The sequence below is a fragment of the Cannabis sativa genome, chromosome 2 (assembly GCF_029168945.1).
Source record: "Cannabis sativa cultivar Pink pepper isolate KNU-18-1 chromosome 2, ASM2916894v1, whole genome shotgun sequence".
NCBI lineage: Eukaryota > Viridiplantae > Streptophyta > Magnoliopsida > Rosales > Cannabaceae > Cannabis > Cannabis sativa.
The window spans coordinates 672,476-693,725 of NC_083602.1; the positions used below are offsets into that span (position 1 = coordinate 672,476).

Consider the following 21,250-nt stretch of genomic DNA (forward strand, 5'->3'; position numbering starts at 1 on the left):
TTGACCTCCTATATGTGAGCATGTACTCTCTTGTTCTCTTCAAATATCTCATAACCTTTTTGGCTGCTTTCCAGTGATCAATTCCTGGATTGCTTAAGTATCTACTTAACAGTCCAACAATGTACGTTATATCTGGATGCGTACAAACTTGAGCATACATTAGACTCCCAACGGCTGAAGCGTAGGGAATCTTTTGCATTTTTTGAATTTCAAGGCTTCCTTTAGGGTATTGTTTCAGACAAAATTTGTCTCATTAAACGGCAGTGTATTACCTGGTCTACAATCTTGCATGCCAAACTGTTTGAGTACTTTATCGATATAACTCTTTTGTGATAATCCAAGAATACCCCGATAACGGTATCGTTGTATTTGAATTCCTAAAACAAAAGAGGCGTCACCAAGATCTTTCATCTCAAAATGCTTCGATAGAAATCTCTTGGTTTCGTGCAATAAGCCTATATCATTAGTGGCAAGCAATATGTCATCGACATATAGAACCAGAAATATACACTTACTCCCACTAAACTTATGATACACACAATCATCAACGCATTCATCTCAAAACCAAATAAGAGAACCACTTGATGAAATTTGTGGTACCATTGACGGGAAGCTTGCTTGAGTCCATAGATGGATTTTTTTAATTTGCAAACCATTTTCTTTGGGTCACCAACCACAAAGTTTTCTGGTTGCTCCATATAAATTGTCTCATCAATGTCGCCATTGAGAAATGCTGTTTTAACATCCATCTGATGTAACTCAAGATCAAAGTGAGCAACAAGTGCCATTATTATCCTGAAAGAGTCTTTCGATGAAACCGGAGAGAAAGTCTCTTTATAATCAATGCCTTCTTTCTGAGTATAGCCTTTTGCTACAAGACGTGCCTTAAACCTCACCACATTACCATTTTCATCCCTCTTGGTTTTAAATATCCATTTACAACCAATGGGTTTTACACCTTCTGGTAATGGGACAACTTCCCAAACTTTATTGTCTTGCATAGACTTATTCTCTTCATTCATGGCATCATTCCACTTTTGAGAGTTAGAACTTTTCATGGCTTGATGAAAGTTTATTGGATCATCTTCCATCATTCCAATGCCATCCTCATGTTCTTGAAGATACACTATATATTCATCTGGATTAATAGCATTTCTTCTTTCTCTAGTGGATCGTCGCAAAGGCACTTGTTCTTGAGGTTGTTGAGTTTGTACCTCTGGGGTTTGATTGACTATGTTTGGTTCTTCGATCTAAAACTTGATCAATATTAGGAATGGAATCCTGGATATTGTCAAAAGCAACTATTGGAATAGGAATCAACTCATCCTCAAGAGGAGTGGTTGATTCTAAATCCTCCTCAAAAACAAAGTCTTTAACCGTATTTCTCCCCCCAAACTCAATATCCTCAAAAAACTTTGCAGTTCCCGTTTCAAATATATTCTTTACTTTGGGATCATAAAACTTGAAACCCACCGGATCGTTCGAATATCCAATAAAGTAGCCGCTCACGCTTTGGGTTCCGGCTTCTTTTCATTTGGCCTATAAGGCCTAGCCTCAAACTGGACATCCCCAAACATGAAAGTGCTTAAGACTAGGCTTTCGCCCCCGTCCAAAGCTCATAAGGTGTTTTTGCAAACTCGCTTTAGTTGGTACCCTATTCAAAATGTAGGCCGCTGTCTTAAGTGCCTCTCCCGTAGTGATTCCGGTAAGGTTGAATGACCGATCATACTCCTTACCATATCTTTAAGAGTACCGGTTTCGTCTTTCAAACAACACCATTCATGCTAGGAGATCCCGGCATAGTGTACCGTGGGACAATTCCACACTCCTGCAGATATCCGGCAAAAGGTCCCGGACGTTGTTCACCCGATCCGTCATATCCGCCATAGTACTCACCACCACGGTCGATTCGACTTGCTTTATTCTTTTGCTAAGTTGATTCTCAACTTCAAACCCTTAAAAAGATTTGAACACGTCCAACACTTGAGACTTTTCATGAAGTAGAAATAGGTACGCATATCTTGAGTAATCATCTATGAATGATACAAAATATCGTTGACCATTCCCAAGAAGGTGTAGGAAATGGCCCACAAATATCTGTATGTATCAACTCTAAGACATCGGTAGCTCTTTTCGCACCCAATTTCTTTGTTTTGGTCTGTTTGCCTTTGATGCATTCAATACAAACATCAAAGTCTGAAAAATCAATTGAATCTAAAATTCCATCAGATACAAGTCGCTGAACTCTATTTCTAGAGATGTGACCTAACCGTTTGTGCCATAAGGAACTTGATTTTTCATAATCCATTTTACGCTTAGTACCACGTGATTCTACATTCAAGGTTTCATTATAAGAAGCAACAGTGTCAAGCAAATATAAGTTGTCATAAACCATAAGTGAACCAAGCTTCCAACGCATTTGAATTAATAGATAAACTAAAGCAATTGTTTCCAAATGAACAACAATAACCCAATTTGTCCAAACAAGAAACAGAAACCAAATTCCGTCTAAAAGACGGTACAACAAAAGTATCTATTAAGTCCAAATAGTAACCAGTACTTAACAACAACCTAAAATGCCCTATTGCTTCCACATTTACCGACTTGCCATCTCCCACATAAATGCATCTTTCAGCAAAGATCATTTGGCTTTCTAACTCGAACCCCGCATAGAAACACCGATGTTAGTAGTAGCACCTAATCTAACCACCAAGTGTTTCTTGGTACTGAAGCTAAATTTACCTCAGAACAGACCAAAGTAAGAAATGTACCTTTCTTTGCTCGCCATGCAATATACTTAGCACATTCCTTCTTCATGTGTCCTTTCATGTTGCAAAAGAAACAACCATCGTCACTGTTGGTTTGAGTTTGTTTCTTATGTGCAGGACCTTTATCCTTAGCAGCCTCATTCTTTCTTTTCTTGCCCTTATCCTTAGAGGTGCTTGCCAAATGAGCACTTTCGGACTTTTCTTGCTTCAATCTTTCTTCCTCTTGAACACAAAATGAAATGAGCTCATTAAGAGTCCACTTCTCCCTTTGGCAAGCCAGTTATAGCCGACCTTAAATTGACTGAATTGTGGAGGAAGAGAGATAAGCACTAAATGCACAAGCAAGTCATCCGAAAGCTCAAGCTTTAGTGCCTTCAACTTTGAAGCAAGGTGAGACATTTCCATAATGTACTCCCTTATATTTTCCTTGCCCTTAAACTTCATGGAAATAAGTTTCTTTAAAAGAGTACTTGTTTCCGCCTTATCGCTTTTTGCAAAGCGTTTCTCAATTTCAAAGAAGGAAAGTTGTGGCATCTAAGTGACCTCCTCGGACACCGCACCCCTAAAAGCCTCAGGTATGCCGCGCTTAATGATCATAAGACTCATGCGGTTTGAACGGTCCCACTTCTCATAAATCCTCCTTTGCTCGGAGGTACTAGTATCCGTAAGAGAAGCAGGACGATCCATCCTTAATGCAAGGTCAAGATCCATGCAGCCAAGAACAATAAAAATGTTCTCCTTCCAGTCCTTAAAGTTATTACCATTAAGGACCGGTACCGAATTAAGGTTAGCAGATACACTAGCAACAGCTGAAAAGAACAATACAATTACATAAATAATAACATGCTCATATAAGAATCCAAATAAAACAATAAATTCAAATAATGGTTGATCCCATCTCAAGATACCAAACACAACATTAATATTAAGTCTTTGGACAGTAATATTAATTGCAAGCGGTACTCTTGTTGTAGTGATCAAATATTGACAATAAATTATGTCAAACAATATGCAATCTTTGGACTAACAAATTGTTCACATAAAATACCTTATAATTGTCACACATTTATCACCACAAACATGCATGAAATTCAACCAAATATTAACTCACCTTTGGGTTAGTTAATAAATTTATGAATCACATACACACAATTATCATAATATTTTTATTAAATTAATCTACACAAAAGAAATCACTTTGGTGATATTTTGTTTCAATTAATTTAATTAAATATTAGATATCTTTAATAAACTTTAAACCAAAATTTGAATTAAATTGTTACTGTATTATTATTATAATTAAAACTATTATTTATTTTAATAAAATAATAATAATAATGATGCATTACATCCATTCTCGCAGTATCCATTCATGCATAATGAAAACATATATTACTGTGTGAACTTTAATGCATCATGATACATTACTGTTAAAAAACAAATAAAAAAAAAATAAAATAAAATTGAATGCATCATGCATTCGGTGTAACAGAATCACCAGAACCGACTTTCAAATCATATATGTATATATATATACAATTCAAACGAATAGCCATCAAATCATAAAGTATGTCGAACAAAACCAATAAGCAATATATCAAAGTTTCTATCGCACATCGAATATATATATAAAGTATGCGATCGACTTTTATATGTATAAATATACTTATAGTTGTTCATCGCAGAAATATATTACTGCAAATCCAAAAATTCAATCGCATGCAATATATATACCTACGATTGAACAAATTTGCAGCGATAACATTTAAATATATAGCATGATTAACTAAATATTCTAAATGCAAAAAAAATAATTTAATGGAAGATCAATACTACCATAAATTCTCAAGAATTAATTTAGGGATGCTCTTGATACCACATGTTATAATACTGTAAACTCAAAATATAGCCCTAATTAATTCATGAGAATCAAACAATAGAATATAGATTAGCGGAAGCGTACCGGAGTCCATAGAATCGACCTTTGATTGGTATGATCTTCCAATTTTGCATCAAAACCTTTTAAACCTTATTTTCCTGATGATGGGGATTCAAGAACTCTGTAAAATTATTGATACGATGCAAAATGGGGACCCATACCTGTTATATTACCAACTGTTACAACAGTTGGTAATATTTATTAATAATTTCTAATTTGGCCCCTCATCAAATCAGAAACTATCTAATTGGTATCCACATATTAAAATCATGACAATCATGCCCTTAAGTCATAAACTTTATTCCAAAATAGACCACATAAATTTGACTTATTTATTTGATGACCCAACACACATTTTATATATATACAGTTGTGACCCCAATTATTTCTAACACTTATTTCATTTGAGTTTTTAAAATAAATGTAATTTGGTTCAAATTAATAATATAATAGCGTATGATTTTTTCTTCCCGAATAGTATAATTATTTTAGCTAGGTTTCTTTTTTTAATTTTTTTTATTATATATGCTTTAGACTATTATCTGATTTGTTTTAGTTTTATTTTTTAAATTTATTAATTAGTTTTGTTTTAATGAATTAGGTGAAGAAAATAGTTAAGACAGTACACTACTATACTTGTCCTTAACAGTAACTCTGTTAGTGGCCGGTACTTATTAACAAGATAATGTAATAAACTATGGTGGCGTTTGGTAACACTTTTTTAATCAGTTTTCTGTTTTTAAAAGTGGAAAAGTGAAAATATTTTTCAAAAACATGTTCTATAAAACTGTTTTTACTTTTCAATTTTATAATTAGAAATCAAAATTTTAAAAACAAAAAAAAAACACTTTCAATATTTTTTAAACAGTTTTTTTTTCTTAATCAATCTTTTGGATTACAACCAGACCCGGACCCAAAGCCCCTCCTCACGGCCTTGGCACTGAACCCGGCTTCTAACCCGAACCCGAATCCAACCCCGGATCTTGACCCGACTTAAACAAAATTAAAAAATGAAAATAAAAATGAACTTTACAGAACACACTTTTGTTTTCTGTTTTTAAAATTGCAAAACAAAAGTGGTTACAGAACGCATTTTTGTTTTTCAAAAGCAAAATTTTTAAAAACAAAAATTTTACTTTTATTTTGTGATTAAAAAATTAAAAAACAAAAGTGTTACCAAACGAAACCTATATTAATACAACAATTATTAAAAATTAGGTACTTAATAACAATAAAATGAACAAAATTGATATTTTTCTGCAAATTTTCTTAAATAAATAAATAAATAAAAGAGATATTTTTAGCATAGTATTTAATTGTACAGCTAAACCTAATGTTACTATAATAAAGTTTTCGCTCTCTTTCTTGGTTGTCCTTCTTCTCCTCCGAGGTTTAGTCACGGTTAATAATTGAGTTCGAAGTTAAAGGGGACTTTTGAGTTTAATTTACTCGATCCTAACTTGTTTCTCTTTATTAAGTTCGTTCTCGACGATGATCGTTTTCGTGTTCTTAAAGTCGGATTGTGGATTGTGGAGTATTCCTTGTTGGTTTTGGCTGAACCAACTGGGATTGGTAACTACTCAGATCTATGTTTTAATTATGTTTCTTTTTGGATTTAGTTGCATAATTTACCAATTTGATGTATTTCAACTGAGGTTGGGTACGAAGTTGGTGCGCTTATTGGTCCTGTGACTGAGGTGGCGGCTGGTTCTTTTGGTGATCATATAATGGGTCGTTTTTTCGAGTGCAGATTCCCATTGACATTAGTGTTATACTCATATTTTGAGCAATAAATATAGTAATGACACGTGTGATAGGGCATGAAAACAAACTAGCTTGGATATTGAAGAAATAAATATGTTGATTTACTTGCCTCGGAGAATACAGATAGCAGACGTATTTAAGTCTCTTCCTAATCATTTAAGGACGATTTATAAATATCGTGATTTTGTAAGACCAGCGAGATAAACAACTAACAGAAAAAGTTCATCTCAGGAAGTACAGAGTAAGATAAAATATGGGATAGATGAGACGGTGTAAATGCTCTCTAACCTAAGGAGCACAAATATAAGATACAATCTGAAAAGCTTATCATAAGTTTTTATAAAGATTATATAAAGGCTTCATTATAAGCGGCTAGCGCGAGAAGAAGGTCAAAGAAAGCTCGTCAAAGACATCTCCTTTACAGTTATAATGTGAGGAATAAAGCAAGATGCAATACCACATCACAACAAAACTATTAGTTAGCAAATCCTCTTTGGATAAAGACAAAGGCAATTTGTAGTGGTTATTTCTTTTATCCATGTGCTGTGTAAATATGAAATATGGGGATTATCCACGTTTAATTAACAGATATAAAGATAAGATTAGGCAGGAATAACAACCACCCCTAAACACCTATAAATAGGGGAAGGATTTCCAAACTAGGGTGATAATTATTTGAGAAGAAGAATAAGAAGATACAAAAAAAAAATAAGGGAAGACTATGATTTCATTTAACTGCAAGATCAAAAGGTATAGAAATACAATTAATTAGAAAGTCTTATATAGGAAACTAACATAAAACACTAAAATAAAGGAAAAGACTACAGTAATCCTAAATAATTATTTAACAACTGATAGCAAGGCCCAAAACAAAATCCCAGTGCTAATTGACCCAAATGTCTTGCACCAAAAAGAAGGAGTGGATGGACCAAGCCACTTCTTCAGCCCATGACACTAGCAATGAACAAGCTTCTTCAACCAAAGGAAACAAGAAGAAGGAGAAGATGGAAGAGAACCAGGCAGCTACAATGCGTGAAGGAAGGGTGCGCGTGAAACTGAAATGGCTTAAAGACTTCGTGATGGATGTGCGTTGTTGAGGAGGGAAATTGTAGGTGCCAACTGAATTCTATTAGCAGGGGAATTACCTTTTTCTTTCTTGTTAGTTAATATAAATACTCTTTTGTAATTTTGAAGAGGGATGCCTATTGAATGAATTAGCAAGAATTTGCTTGGGAGACTTGTCCTATCTCGAAGAGGGGAGTTTATTCAATCAACACCCTCTCTTAAACTCATGATGCTGCTGCAAGAAGCATCGAGAGTTTTACTAAAAGAAAACAAAAAACGAGAAATTGTGTGTGACATAGTAAAAAAGTCAGCAAGCTGCAACGATGAAGGAACAAAAGGCAAAGTAATGTTGTCCACTTTCAAATGGTGACGAGTAATATGGCAAACAATCTCAATATGCTTGGTGTGTTCATAAAAAATTGAGTTGTGAGCAATCTGAATGGCAATTTGGTTGTCACAATACATAGGAGTAGGACAAGAGTGAATGACACCCATATTTGTAAGTAACCATCTCAACCAAACAATATCTTTAGTAGTAGACGCCATGGCACGATACTCAGCTTCTGTAGAAGAGTGAGAAACAACAAACTCTTTATTGCTCCTCCAAGAAATAAGGAAATCTCCCAAGAAGATACAGATTCCAATGGTAGATTTTTAGTCTGTGGGATCACGACTGTTGACTTCGCTTTTAGCCAACGACAATGAGTCTTTTTGATAAGCGATAAACGATATGTCGTAATAAGAATAAGTAGTAAAGCAATAATAAGACACAGAAATTTTATAGAGGTTCAGCCCCGAGCAGTTTGGTAATAGCCTAATCCTCGTTAGTTGTATTGACTTAAGAATAAGGAAGAAGATTCCTTTTCTTATAGCTCTTACAATAATATCTTTGAATATATAATTCTTAGATAGCCTTAGCTTATAGCATTTCGGCGTACAATTTCCTCGTCCCTTGCCCAGTGAACATTCCTCACTATTTATAGGGCAGGAAACTTGAGGAGGAAGAGTTTCCTCTCTCGTTACAATGCGCATAAATAGAAAGATCGTGTGATCAATGTTGAATGCTAGGATCGTGGGATTGAGGCTGAATACATTGATAGTGGGATCGTGTGTATGCCACATCCATGCAAGTTGATCCCTGAGTTATAGGGATTGAGCTGGTGACTCACGATGCGTTTGGTTAAATTCGCTAAGTGTTGCTCATTCTGCACGGATTGTTGAGTATTCCATTATGGACATGCCAGCGAGGCATCCTGCTCGGCATGTTGATCCGACCAGATGCTCTAAGTAGAGTCCACGTGTCACCATTCTTGTGATGTCACGTCAGAGTGCCAATTTTGGGATAACAACGACCATGATCAGCATCACAATAAGCTCGCAACTCAAGAGAAGAGGTGGAAGGTAGTAGTACGCTTTGAAAGATGGCACCTCGAAGATACTGCAGAATGCGAAGAACAGTAGCCCAGTGAACAGTATTAGGAGAAGGAACAAACTGACTAACAATATGAACAACATATGTAATGTCTGGATGAGTAATAGTGAGATAAACTTCCAATGATGGTACGATACAAAGTAGGATCTTCCAAAGGAGAGCCATCAGAAGGAGAATACTGAACATTCAACTTAGAGGGAGTGTCAACAACTCTAGTATCAGGCGAGCACGCTCAATAATGTCAGTAGTTTACTTAGATTGAGAAAGAAGATAACTTTTTGGAGAAAATGCAACTTTAATACCCAAAAAATAGCGTAGAGAACCCAAATCCTTCATCTCAAACTAAGAAGCTAATTCTGACTTTAACACTCTAATTCCTTGTAAATCATCTCCTGTAATAATCATATCATCAACATACAAAGAAAGTTGAATAGGACTTGTAGATGTGAACTTTATAAATAAAGTTGAATCATAATCACTTGAGGCAAAACCAAGAAACAAAATAACAATAGAGAACTTCTAAAACCATGCTTGGAGGCATGTTTAAGACCATTTACAAAGCCTTTTTAGCTTGCAAACCTCTCATTGCTTATGAGGAACACCAAGAGGAGGAACCATGTAGACCTCCTCATGTAAGTCACCATTCAGAAAGGCATTCTTAACATCCATTTGAGATATAGTCTAATGGTGAACGGATGCCACTGCTATAAGAGTGCAAATGGTAGTTAGTCCATACCATACTGTTGTGAAAATCCCTTAGCCACTAATCGAGCCTTCTACCGTTCAATGGATCCATCAGACTTGGTCTTAATTTTATACACCCAACGAGAACCAGTAGCATGTTTACCAAGAGGCAAAAGTATTAAATTTAAGTCTTTTGCAAAGCACAGAGTTCCTCATTCATAACACACTGCGAAAGGGAGTTAATAACTGCCTCTCTATAGGACAAAGGCTTAGAAAGACAATGAATAAATGCCAAAAAAAAGGGTAAAAGAAGCAGAATAAGAAGAGTATGTAAAATTTGGTTAGCTAGTAGACTTAAGAATGCATTGATGATAGTGATGAGGAGGGTCCACAATCTAAAGAGGATTTGGGATAGCTACAGGAGGAGGGGGAGGAGCATTTTCAAGTTGTGAAGTACCAGTATCTAATGGAGGATCGATTTCAAGTTGCAAAGTTCTAGTATCTAACAGAGGAGTAATTTTGGGTTGCGAAGTACCAATATTTAATTCTTGAGACCTGTCAATAGGACGCAGGCGAGAGTAATGAAGAGGAAAAAGAACTGTAGAATTAGTGGATAATTCAGACTCAGACTCAGAGAATGGGTCAAATATGTGAATAAGATCTGATTTTTATCAAATTATGAGGATTACCATGAATAGAAAAGAAAGGTAATGCTCAAGAAAAACTACATGACGAGATACATACAATTTTTGAGAAACTGGATATCAAAACAACGGTTACCCTTTTTCCCTTCCCCACAACCGAGAAACATACAAAGAGCAGAGGGTGACGACAACTTTGTACGCTCTACAATAGGAAGAAGCACAAAACATGTAGAACCAAAGAATCTTAAAGAAGAATAGTCAGGAATACAATTATATAGTTTCTCAAAAGGAGACAAACCCAAAATGACAAAAGACAGAATCATATTAATTAGGTGAACTGCAGTTAGAATCACCTCCCCCCAAAACTAACTAGGAGCAAAAGATGACAACAGAAGAGAACGAGTAGTTTCAATAATGTGTCTATGCTTTCTTTCAGCCACACCATTTTGTTCAGGTATATCAGTACAAGAAGTTTGATACACAGTGCCATCTAAGGCAAGTGAATCGACAAATTTATTCGAAGTATACTCACCACCTTGGTCACATCTAAAACATAGTCTAGTCTCCCAGGTAAGCTGGTAACGAACAAGTCAAAGAACTCATGCAATACATTTAAGCTAGAGCTTAACCATCTCAGGACTGAGATCAACTGATCTATGATTAACTAAGTGATATTAACTTAGAAAAGATTGTTGGGTTTTATGCCCTAAATAAAACTCATTTCAATATAATCAGATTTACTTATTAATATAGATCAGAAATGACATTTAATGTTGCATGGTTCACATGATTTATTTCATGATTATATGTACATAATGTATAAATTCATTTGAAACCCTTTTCACATACTTGATCCTGTTTATTGTGTCGTCAACACATTGGAAAGTAAACATAACTATGTGAATAAAGTTTCCTAGATTTATCAGACATAGGGTTTTACTGATATGATAATCTACAACAGAGTTTACTTGCATTTGGAGAAGTGTTATGTTCTTTCCAGAGCATTGGTTAAAGTAAAGCTCAGGTTGGATGCATGGAGTATGCATCGGAAGGGACCGATATTGAACTTTGACTTAGATTTATTAAACTTACCGTAATATCTATTCAAGTCAATATCGCTTAGTTGATCCTAGACCAAATGTTCTTAATCCTGTTATGATTAGGCTCAATCTTGAAAGGCTATTTGTGTTCTTTGATTTGTTAGTTAAGCCTACTTTTAGGTCAGGGTGATACGTACATTTTGGGAACACGCTAGTGCAATTGAGTGGGAGCGCTAGCATAAACATGGAATCTATAGCTTCTATCTGGCGAATAGTAAGCAAAGGATGATCTCCTTCGAGCTTGACCAAACGAACATAAATGGTGGAGTACTCATTTCACATAAGTTGAAATATCATTTATACGGGGTTAAGTGTTTTAAGGATTAAATACATTGTAGGGTGTAACGGTAATCTAATCCCTTTACAGTGTAGATCATTCATATAGAAGATCATTGATCACATTAGGATTATAACAATGGATAACTAATGATGCGTCTATATGGTGGAACATATAGAGCATTCTATTATACTGAGAGTGCAATTCTAAGTTCTATGCGTGGATTCAACGAAGAATTAATAAGTTAGTGAATTTTAGTGCTAAATTCTTGATCTACTTATTGGAAGCTCGGTTATATAGACCCATGGTCCCCGCACTAGTTGAGATAATATTGCTTGTAAGACTCATATATTGCTTGAGATAATATTCCGCTGCACCCAATGTAAGGTTTACTAAACTTTATATGTGTTTATTTCATCGTTTTAGAAAGTTTATATTTAGGGTGTTAATCAACATACTTGTGAGTAGATCTAAGATCCTGGTAAAATAATTTCCAACAAAGATATAATGGTAAGTTTATGATATCTTTTCCACTGTTAATATCGATTCAGTCTGATGTATAGCTAATACATCTGATCCTGATTTACTTTACTAATGTCTTGGAAAAGATATTCCACTTACACAAGTATACATAAACCTTATCGTTGATTATCACGTTAGTGTAAATCCAGTGCACTGATAAATATATCGTGGGACTAAATAATCTGAAGCATATAATCACAATTACTTCTATTGTGATGACATCACTGTAATTGTGAGTAACTATATGTTTGGAACTTAATAGAACTTATATATTAAAGACATATAAACATGTGAACAAAGAATATGACAAAGTCGTGGTATGATTCCTGATCTTTATTGAAAGTAAATATGTTACATTAAATTAGATATTGTTTAGGGCACAAAATCTCAAGCCTGTCATGACATGGAAAGCAAATGGGACATCAATCACTAAAAGTTGGGACATCACCATGTCGATCATCAGACTTTCCTATAGTGAATGGGAGACGAATGTGTCCTAATGCATGGAGCTATTTGACCGGAGAACTGTTAGGCTATTTTTAGCCTAAGTTTCGGGTCACATTTTATAGTTGTTTTTCTTCTTTATTATTATTTTTGGAATAGAATTACACTTGTTTTCTTTGATTTTAGGTTTATACACTTGGAATGTATAAATTGGACAAATTTCAGAAAACAGTGATCTATAAAATAAAGAAAATTTTGAAAAAGAATAAAGCTGAAACTTTAAGCCTGAATTCGACTATGTTCTAATCAGATTTTGGAAGAAGTCAAAACATAAAAGTTTTAGATCTCTTTTTTTATCTTTCCAATGCATCTTGAATCAGCTCATTTGGAGTTCGTATGAGAAAGTTATGTCTATTTTACTAAAAGAGATCGAAGCAGAAAAAATTGGGTTCACTGGCCGCGGCGGGGGACTACAGAAAGCTCGTTTTTTCACTTTTCTACAGCCGCCGCAGCGAGGATATTGCCCGGCGCGGCGCCAACTTCGTACAGGTCAAGGATAACTTCGTCTTTTCTCATTTTTGGGCTGAAAAACTCTATTTAAAGGAAAGGGGTCGCGAATTATAGGGGCGAGACTATATGGAACCCTAAAAATATAAGAAGAAGGTTCTTGGAGCGAGCATGGGCGATCCGCGACAATCCTCCATCTAGTTTCTTTCTCTTCTCTTGATTTTTTTATGTTTTTATTTGTGTTTAGTTTAATTATGGATTCGATTATGAGCTAAACTCTCTATTTAGGGATTTGATTGATATTGACTGAGATTATTCTATGGATTAATGTTATTTGATTGTTCTTTCTTCCTCTATTATTGTGATTTATACATATTTGTGCTTATTTCATGTTTAAGCTTGATCACCTTTTGCATGTTCTATGATCTCAATACAAAATCTGAAAAGTAAGTATTGAGAATGCTCTAAATGAATAGACATAGGTTTTGATGTGAAACGAGAGTATTCACATAGCTTATGTGACTTTTAGATTATTGCTTAATGCGAATTGTATGTTATTCTATCTCAGAGATGCAGTAGTTGGCATGCAATTTAGGACCTTTATGATCTGAAAAGAGTTTAGGTTAATTTATAATCTGTCATCACATAGGAGGAAGAAGAATGGTTAATTAGTGTTAATAATTGGGTAATCAAAGCAATTGAAATCATATCCCTAATTTCACATCCATTGTTAAACCTTTTATTTGTTTGTCTTATTTAATTTTGCTTAGTTTATTTTGTTCAAAATTTAATTATTCGATTGCCAAATAGAAACAAGAATTTAATTGATTGGTATTTAACTGCATTCCTCGTGGGAACGATCTCACTTACCTAAGTATTACTTGTTAAAACGATATGTATACTTGCGTGTTGGATTTATCACAACAAGAACCCACTGGAACCGCTCACCCACAACCCGCTAACCCACCAACTTGGGTCATTACATGGGCGGGTGCTGGTATTTTTCTTAGTTTGAAATTCATGAACCCCTAACCCGTGTACTATAGAACCCATAACCCGCATGATATTCAGCCATAATAGATTTCTCAATTTCACAAAATATTTTAATGTAAACCTTTTGAAACTGTTCTTTAATTTCTAATATTTTAAGGGAAAAAAAAAGACTAGTTGTAAAACACTTATCCCAATTAAAAATAACTTTGTAACTTAAAATATTATTATTTTTATTTTCAGAATCCTATCTCATTCTTTAATTTTGTAACGTAAAATTGTTTTTAATTATACAGCTAATAATATTTATTTTTTTATGTAATATTTCAATATTCATTGAAAATATCAAAATAACAGTCAACATTGCAAATATTGAAACATACCATTTTATAGTTTTTACCTTTTTCATATTTCTCCCTTTTTAATGCAAATAAATTTGTAGTTATCTAAATATTTATTTTTTTTTAATTAACAATTTTTTATTCACCTATTTATTTTGATTGTTTGGCTAATCTGAATGTATATTTGTATTGCTGATAAAATCTTTTGATATAGATATGGCTATGAGAGAATTTTTTATGGTTGCTATTGTATTGTGTACACTTTTATGTTATTGTGAATCTGGAAAACTATCAGAAGATGAAATTATGGAAATAGAGAATCAACTTGAGCGATTGAATAAGTCATCAATCAAGACTATAAAAGTATTTTTTTTTCTTTTATTATTATTACTTTCAACTTCATTTCTCAAATATTTAACTTGTTTTTTGTTATGTACAGACAGAATTTGGAGATATTTATGATTGTGTTAATTTTTACGACCAACCAGCATTTGATCATCCTTTACTAAAGAATCACAAATATGATTTTCAGGTACATTTTTCTCAGATAATTATTAATAGTTTGTCATTTTTTATTTTTTCGAAACCATAGTGAATTTGTATTATAACATACTTATATGTATTTATGGTGTAGATGAGACCTTCTTCTCGTCCCAACTCAATGGTTAGAGAAGGCAATCCTCCAAAGAATGTGGAACAGGTATTGATAAATGGTGGATTAAATAGTGAAAAATGTCCAATTGGGTATGTTCCAATAAGAAGAACTACTAAAGAAGATCTTATCAGAGCCAAATTATTTACAAAATCTTATAACTCGAGAATAAATTCCCCTCCTACTTTTCATGTAAGTATATTTTACATGTTCTTTTTGTTTTGACAGATTAAATGACATATTCTATCATGAAAATTTAATCACAATTTGAATTTAAATATAATAGCAATCGCTTGTTTACACATCTGATCCAACCAAAAAATACAATGGAGGTGGAACAAGTGCAAGTTTTTACACCCTATATAATGTTGGTGGCTCACAATATACTTTTGGACGAATGAAACTACAAAATGGACTTGATATCATTAAAGTTGGTTGGGGAGTAAGTTCTCTTTTCTTATCTTTTCTACTAATTATTTGTTAAAAATAACTCAACTCAAGCTTTTTAGATAAATTGCAATTTTTAGAATATTTGTTCACTTATTAATTTGTTATAATGTCATTTATTAGGTGAATCCTAGTGTATATGGGGATAATCGAACTCGGATCTTCATATATTTTCAGGTTATCCTAATTTTATGTAATTATTTAAGATTTCTTCATATTATTTGTGTAGTTATGTGTAACTTATGAATCATGTAATATTTTTGTAGGCTGGTGAATTATCTTGTTTCAATACAGTATGTCCAGGATTTGTTTTGGTTAATCCTAAACCTATGATCGAAATGATTCTGAGAGAAACTCATCCTGGTACTTTACCTACATGGGAACTGGAAATCAGTGTTTATCGGGTGAATAAAATTAAATATTTCCTTTTTATTTTTTATTTTTTTCAACTAAGTTTATCCTGAATATTTTTGTTTTAAATTAAAAAAAATGTGTCTATATTTTACATTGGTGGGTTGTATTTATTTTGTAATTGTTTGACATGATATAATAGGATCCAATTACTGGAAATTGGTGGGTTGACTTTGGAAAGAATTATGATCAAATCGGCTATTGGCCATCAAGCATATTTAGTGGTGGACTAAAAGACTTGGCTACATATATTGATTGGGGAGGAGAAACTTACAGTCCACTTGGTCAAATTGGTCCTCCAATGGGATCTGGTTTACTTCTAAAACAAGATACTCGTTATGATGCATATTGTAGACTATTAACAACTATAAATGAGGCACACATACAGGAAGATGCTAAAAACACAAAAATTTCTTCCATTGATATTGACTTTTATTTAGTTAAAGATTGGGGATTTCATCGTGGCTGGGGACATATCATGACATATGGTGGCCCTGGCCCTAGATGATTTTTTTATATTGTATTTTCACCAAACTTTCTTTGTCATGAGAAAAAATAAATGTGTCGTTATTTGTACTTTTGATAGACTTGATTATGAAAATAGTTGAACAAAAAATGGGTATATTTTAAATATTATACTCACAAGTGCATGATTGAGTAACATAAAAAAAAAAAAAAAAAAAAAAAAAAACTCTTTTAACTAAAGTAATAAAATTTTACGTTTGTGATATATGTCTTAACTATCTTAAGGAGAACCATCATTAAAAAATTGTTAATACGACACATGAAGACAATAAAGTAAATAATAAGTATCATTTAATTTTCATTGAAAAGAAAAAAAAAATAAAAAATAAAGAAAGAAAGAAAGTTGCACAGTCATTAGTATAAAAAACAGTCACATATGTAATTAAATATTTGAATCTAATTTTATCACCGTAAATTATTCGAAATTTTTTAAAATTTTACTCGTGTTCATAAATATTTACAACACAAAAATAATAAAAAAAAATGGACTAAAATTTTTTGAAAATCAAAATAGATAGTAAGTTTACCAAAACATTTTTTTTTTTGGTTATTAAGAGGTGTATTGTACAATAAATTTCTGTAAAGAGTTATTTTTGGGAAATATCCTAATAGTAACCTTAATTTCTAATATTTCAAGGTTACTTCTCTTATGTCATTGGAAAATTATAAAAATATATAAATACAAGTGTCATACATGCATATGTACTAGTCAAATGTTTGAAAAAACTTGTTCCAAATTCCAATTAAATATCATCTTAAAATATAGTAATTAATTGTAAAACTAATAATATTCTTAGAAAATAGAATATAATTAATATATATATATATATTTGTTTTTTTGCACAAAGAACATAATTAATATTTAATTGACTGGTAACATCCAAGAAACAAATATAGAAAATTGAGTTGTAACGTATGTTCATTTCTATACATATCAAAAATCAATTAAGCTCAACATTACAATAATGAAATTTAGTTCTCTTGTAACATAAAATTGTATATAATTATACAACTAAAAATATTCTTTTTTTTTCATATATAAAATTTCATTCATTCATTGATAATAACAAATCATAGTCAACATTACAGTTATTGAAACTCTATCATAACATACCATTTTACATCGTTTGTTATGTTGTATTGTGTTATATAGTAATATATTGGCATATTGAATTGTCACTAACAAAAAAAAATTACTTTTAGTCATAACAAAATTTGTGACTAAAAGTAAAAAAGTTATAACTAATTATAAATCATTAATCCTATATTGTGACAAAAATTGCAATTTGCTGTGACTAAATGTGTTTTTAGTCACAATACTTGTTGTTACTAAACTAAATTAGTGACAACTTGTATCTAAAGACTATGTTTTAGTCATGAATAACATTTTGTTGTAACTAAAAGTCACATTCAGTCACAAAAAAATTATGTTGTGACTAAAAAATTGTCACTAGAAGTAGTCATTTTTTAAAGTGTGTATTAGTATTATTTAATACAATACTATATTTGGCATTGACTTGTATTAATAGCTTGTGTAAAATTATATTATCTTTACCATAAACTCGACCCCAACTCCGATTCCCGTTCGGGTTGGGATTTGGGTCTGGGGTCTGAGGCCCGAGGTCAGAGTCTAAGTCGCGGTCTGAGGTCGGAGTCTGAGTCGGGGTCGGGGTCCGGGATTGGGTCCGGGGTCGGGATTGGGGTCCCAAACAGTCTGGGTTCTGAGGTCGGAGTCCAGGTCGGGGTCCGGGTCTGGGTTCGAGATCAGGATCCAAGTTTGGGTCTCAGACCGAGTCATGGTCAGGGATGGGGTCCGGGTCTGGGTTTGGGTCGAAGTCTGTTTTTGAGTTGGGGTTCGGGTTCGGGTCTGGGTTCTGTGTCTTGGGTCGGGGTTTGGGGTATGGGTCCGGTACTAGGTTTGAGTCTAGACCGGGGTCTAGGTCTGGGTCTTGTTTGGATCAGGGTCCAGGTCCGCGATCCGGGTCTGGGGACGAGGTCTGGGTTTGGGTAGGGGTGGCAATTCGTGTTCGCGAGTCGTATTCGTGTCGTGTCGAGACCCATAGGTCTATTCTTAACGTGAAGACGACCCATTTAATAATCGGATCAGAAAATAAAATCCGAACACAACTCGTTTATAAACAGGTTGACACGACACGACTCATGTAACCTGTTTATAAGTATATTTTGTTTAAATATGATGGCTTCAACTTGGAAAAGATCATGATCAAATTGGATATGGCCATCAAGCATATTTGGTGGTGGATTGAAAGACTTGGCTACATATATTGATTGGGAAGGAGAAACTTACAGTCAACTTATTAGTTAAATTGGTCCTCCAATGGGGTTTGGTTTACTTATAAAATAAGATACTCATTATGATGCATATTGTAGAGAATTAACAACTATAAACAAGGCACACATACAAGAAGATGCTAAAAATACAAAAATGTCTTCTATTGATATTGACTTTTATTTTGTTAAATATTGGAGATTTCATCGTGACTTTAGATATGTTATGATATATGGTGGCCTGGTTCTAGATAATTTCTTTACATTGTACTACCACCAAACTATCTTTTTCAGGATAAAAAAAGGAATAATTACATAAGACACTATTTTTTGTAAAATATTTACATTTTTACGTTCAAAGAATGTTTTTTTACATTTTTACGGTTTTCTAAAAAATAATACGAAAACAACATAAAATCAACAAGAAAACAACATAAAAGTAACATCAAAATAACATCAAAATAACAACAAAAAAACAACAAAAAATAACATACATATAACAAAAAATTAACAACAAATGAACAAAATTTCAACATAAAAAGACCGTATTTTATGTAAATAAAATCAAAAAAATCGTAAAAATGTTTAAAATTCCGTGAAACCGTATTTTTGTTGTTTTTTTGTTGTTTTTGTGCATTTGTAAAATTAACCCATAAAAAAAATAAATAAATATGTCTTTATTTGTGCTTTTGATAGACTTGAATATAAATATAGTTCAACCCAAAATAGAGACATTTTAAATATTATACTCTTAATTGCATGCTAATGATACTCAAAAATAATTTGTTCATATAAGTAACAGGTCAAACCCAAAAGAGAGTAGTAACATAAAAAAGAAACTATTTTAATCAAAGTAATAAAATTTTACCTTTGTGATGTATGTCTAAACTATCTTGGGGAAGCATCATTATCCAATTGCTCTCACATTTGTCTATTACTCTCCTCCACCTCACGGAGTCGTCTCTCTATCTCTAACAAGCGATCGTTGGCCTCATCATTCTTTTTCCTTTTAGGGTAATGAGTGTGGAAAAATTGGGTTTGTGTCACTCCATAACTCATGGCTCGGACTCGACCACCATGCTCATTTGTCTCGAGGGCCATGGTCAAAATTTTATTCTTCCCTTCCATGCATATCCTTCCCTCTCCTACTTGCTTTCGAAAGTCATCCTACAAACATAATAAATTGAATTAAAAATAAATTATGAAAAATAAAAATATAAATGCAATTATATATTTAAAACTTACAATCTGTTTAGCGATATCCACAGTTGGGCCCTCCACCTCACCTTTCGTGTTCGTTTGAAGTCTTTTCCACACTTCAAATCTATCAATGTCGATGAGTTGGTCGCCTAACTCTTTCTCCATTTCTTCTTCCACGTTCCTCACACCACCTCGTCCAAAGCGGTCGTTGTAAATATTTTTCACTCTGGGCAGTTTTTCTCTTTTTCACTCAGGAGTCAATCTAGATGCCACAAATTCCTTCCAATCATTCTCATCAATTAAATTCTTCATAAAGTTTAGGTGGCTTCTCAAGAAGATGGGAAGCCACATCTTTGAATTCATATATACCTTTTACATATTAGGAATGTTTTCCAATCTCTCCATCTCTTGAAATGGTGGGTTTCTTGTTCTCCTGTGACAACTCAAAAAATCTTTTCAAAAATTGGCAATTATTGTTATATATAAGTACAAATCATAAGTAATAGTGAGAAATAAATTTAAGGTACTTAATATTATCTTCATTTCATTTAAACATTTTTCTTTAAGTTCAGCATCCACCTTAGGCTAACTGATATCTTGTTGTGGAATGTTCGCACACAAGTCTCAAGTCGGGTAGCGAAAGCAATCGTTCATTTTCCCCAATGTTGTCCGAAGTTGTTGAACTCAACCTCCATTTGCTTCCCCTCGCTCTTTATTTTAGTAAGATCTACTCTTTTGCTTCTCCGATTCTCTATGAGGTTCTTTCAGCTCAGATGTGTCATGATAATTGCCAATGGACTGACCCCCATCATCATATTCCTTGTCTGGTGCTGGCTCCGTAATGAATAGTCCTACACAAATACGGAAAACATATATTAAATTATACAAAAATATACAAATTGATAATTAAAATTAAATATGTCAAAAAAAAAGTAAATACTAATATGTGTTTGATAACTCATGGATTATGAGTTGATAGTTTCATTCACCCACAACCCTTTCCCATCATCACGAGATGATATGATATCATCCCCAACAATGATATTAATAGGTGGTGGAGTAAGTTGATGAATTTGGTCGTTGAGCATGAGATCATCGCCACTAGACTCTTAGTTAGCATAATCTTTTGCTTGCATTGTGAGGACAACTGACCAGCGTGCATCTAATGGATCGCTCATGTGAAATATTTGAGTGGCTTGTGATACCATTATAAACCTATCAGACTTATGGCCTATTTGATTCAAGTCCA

The 21,250-nt window shown here is 33.4% G+C and overlaps 2 protein-coding genes across 2 annotated transcripts; one reads left to right on the forward strand and one right to left on the reverse strand.

Annotated features, from left to right (window-relative positions):
* Nucleotides 1-2,029: 2,029 nt before the first annotated feature.
* LOC133033924 (uncharacterized mitochondrial protein AtMg00300-like) lies at nucleotides 2,030-2,419 on the reverse strand. The gene has a single exon (XM_061108986.1). The coding sequence runs from the start codon at nucleotides 2,417-2,419 to the stop codon at nucleotides 2,030-2,032; it is 390 nt and encodes a 129-aa protein (XP_060964969.1).
* Nucleotides 2,420-14,511: 12,092 nt separating this feature from the next.
* On the forward strand, nucleotides 14,512-16,625 carry LOC133033891 (protein neprosin-like). The gene is made up of 7 exons (XM_061108957.1): nucleotides 14,512-14,840; nucleotides 14,917-15,009; nucleotides 15,112-15,321; nucleotides 15,416-15,571; nucleotides 15,700-15,753; nucleotides 15,843-15,980; nucleotides 16,130-16,625. The coding sequence occupies exons 1-7, from the start codon at nucleotides 14,694-14,696 to the stop codon at nucleotides 16,493-16,495; spliced, it is 1,164 nt and encodes a 387-aa protein (XP_060964940.1). The 5' UTR covers nucleotides 14,512-14,693; the 3' UTR covers nucleotides 16,496-16,625.
* Nucleotides 16,626-21,250: the final 4,625 nt, after the last annotated feature.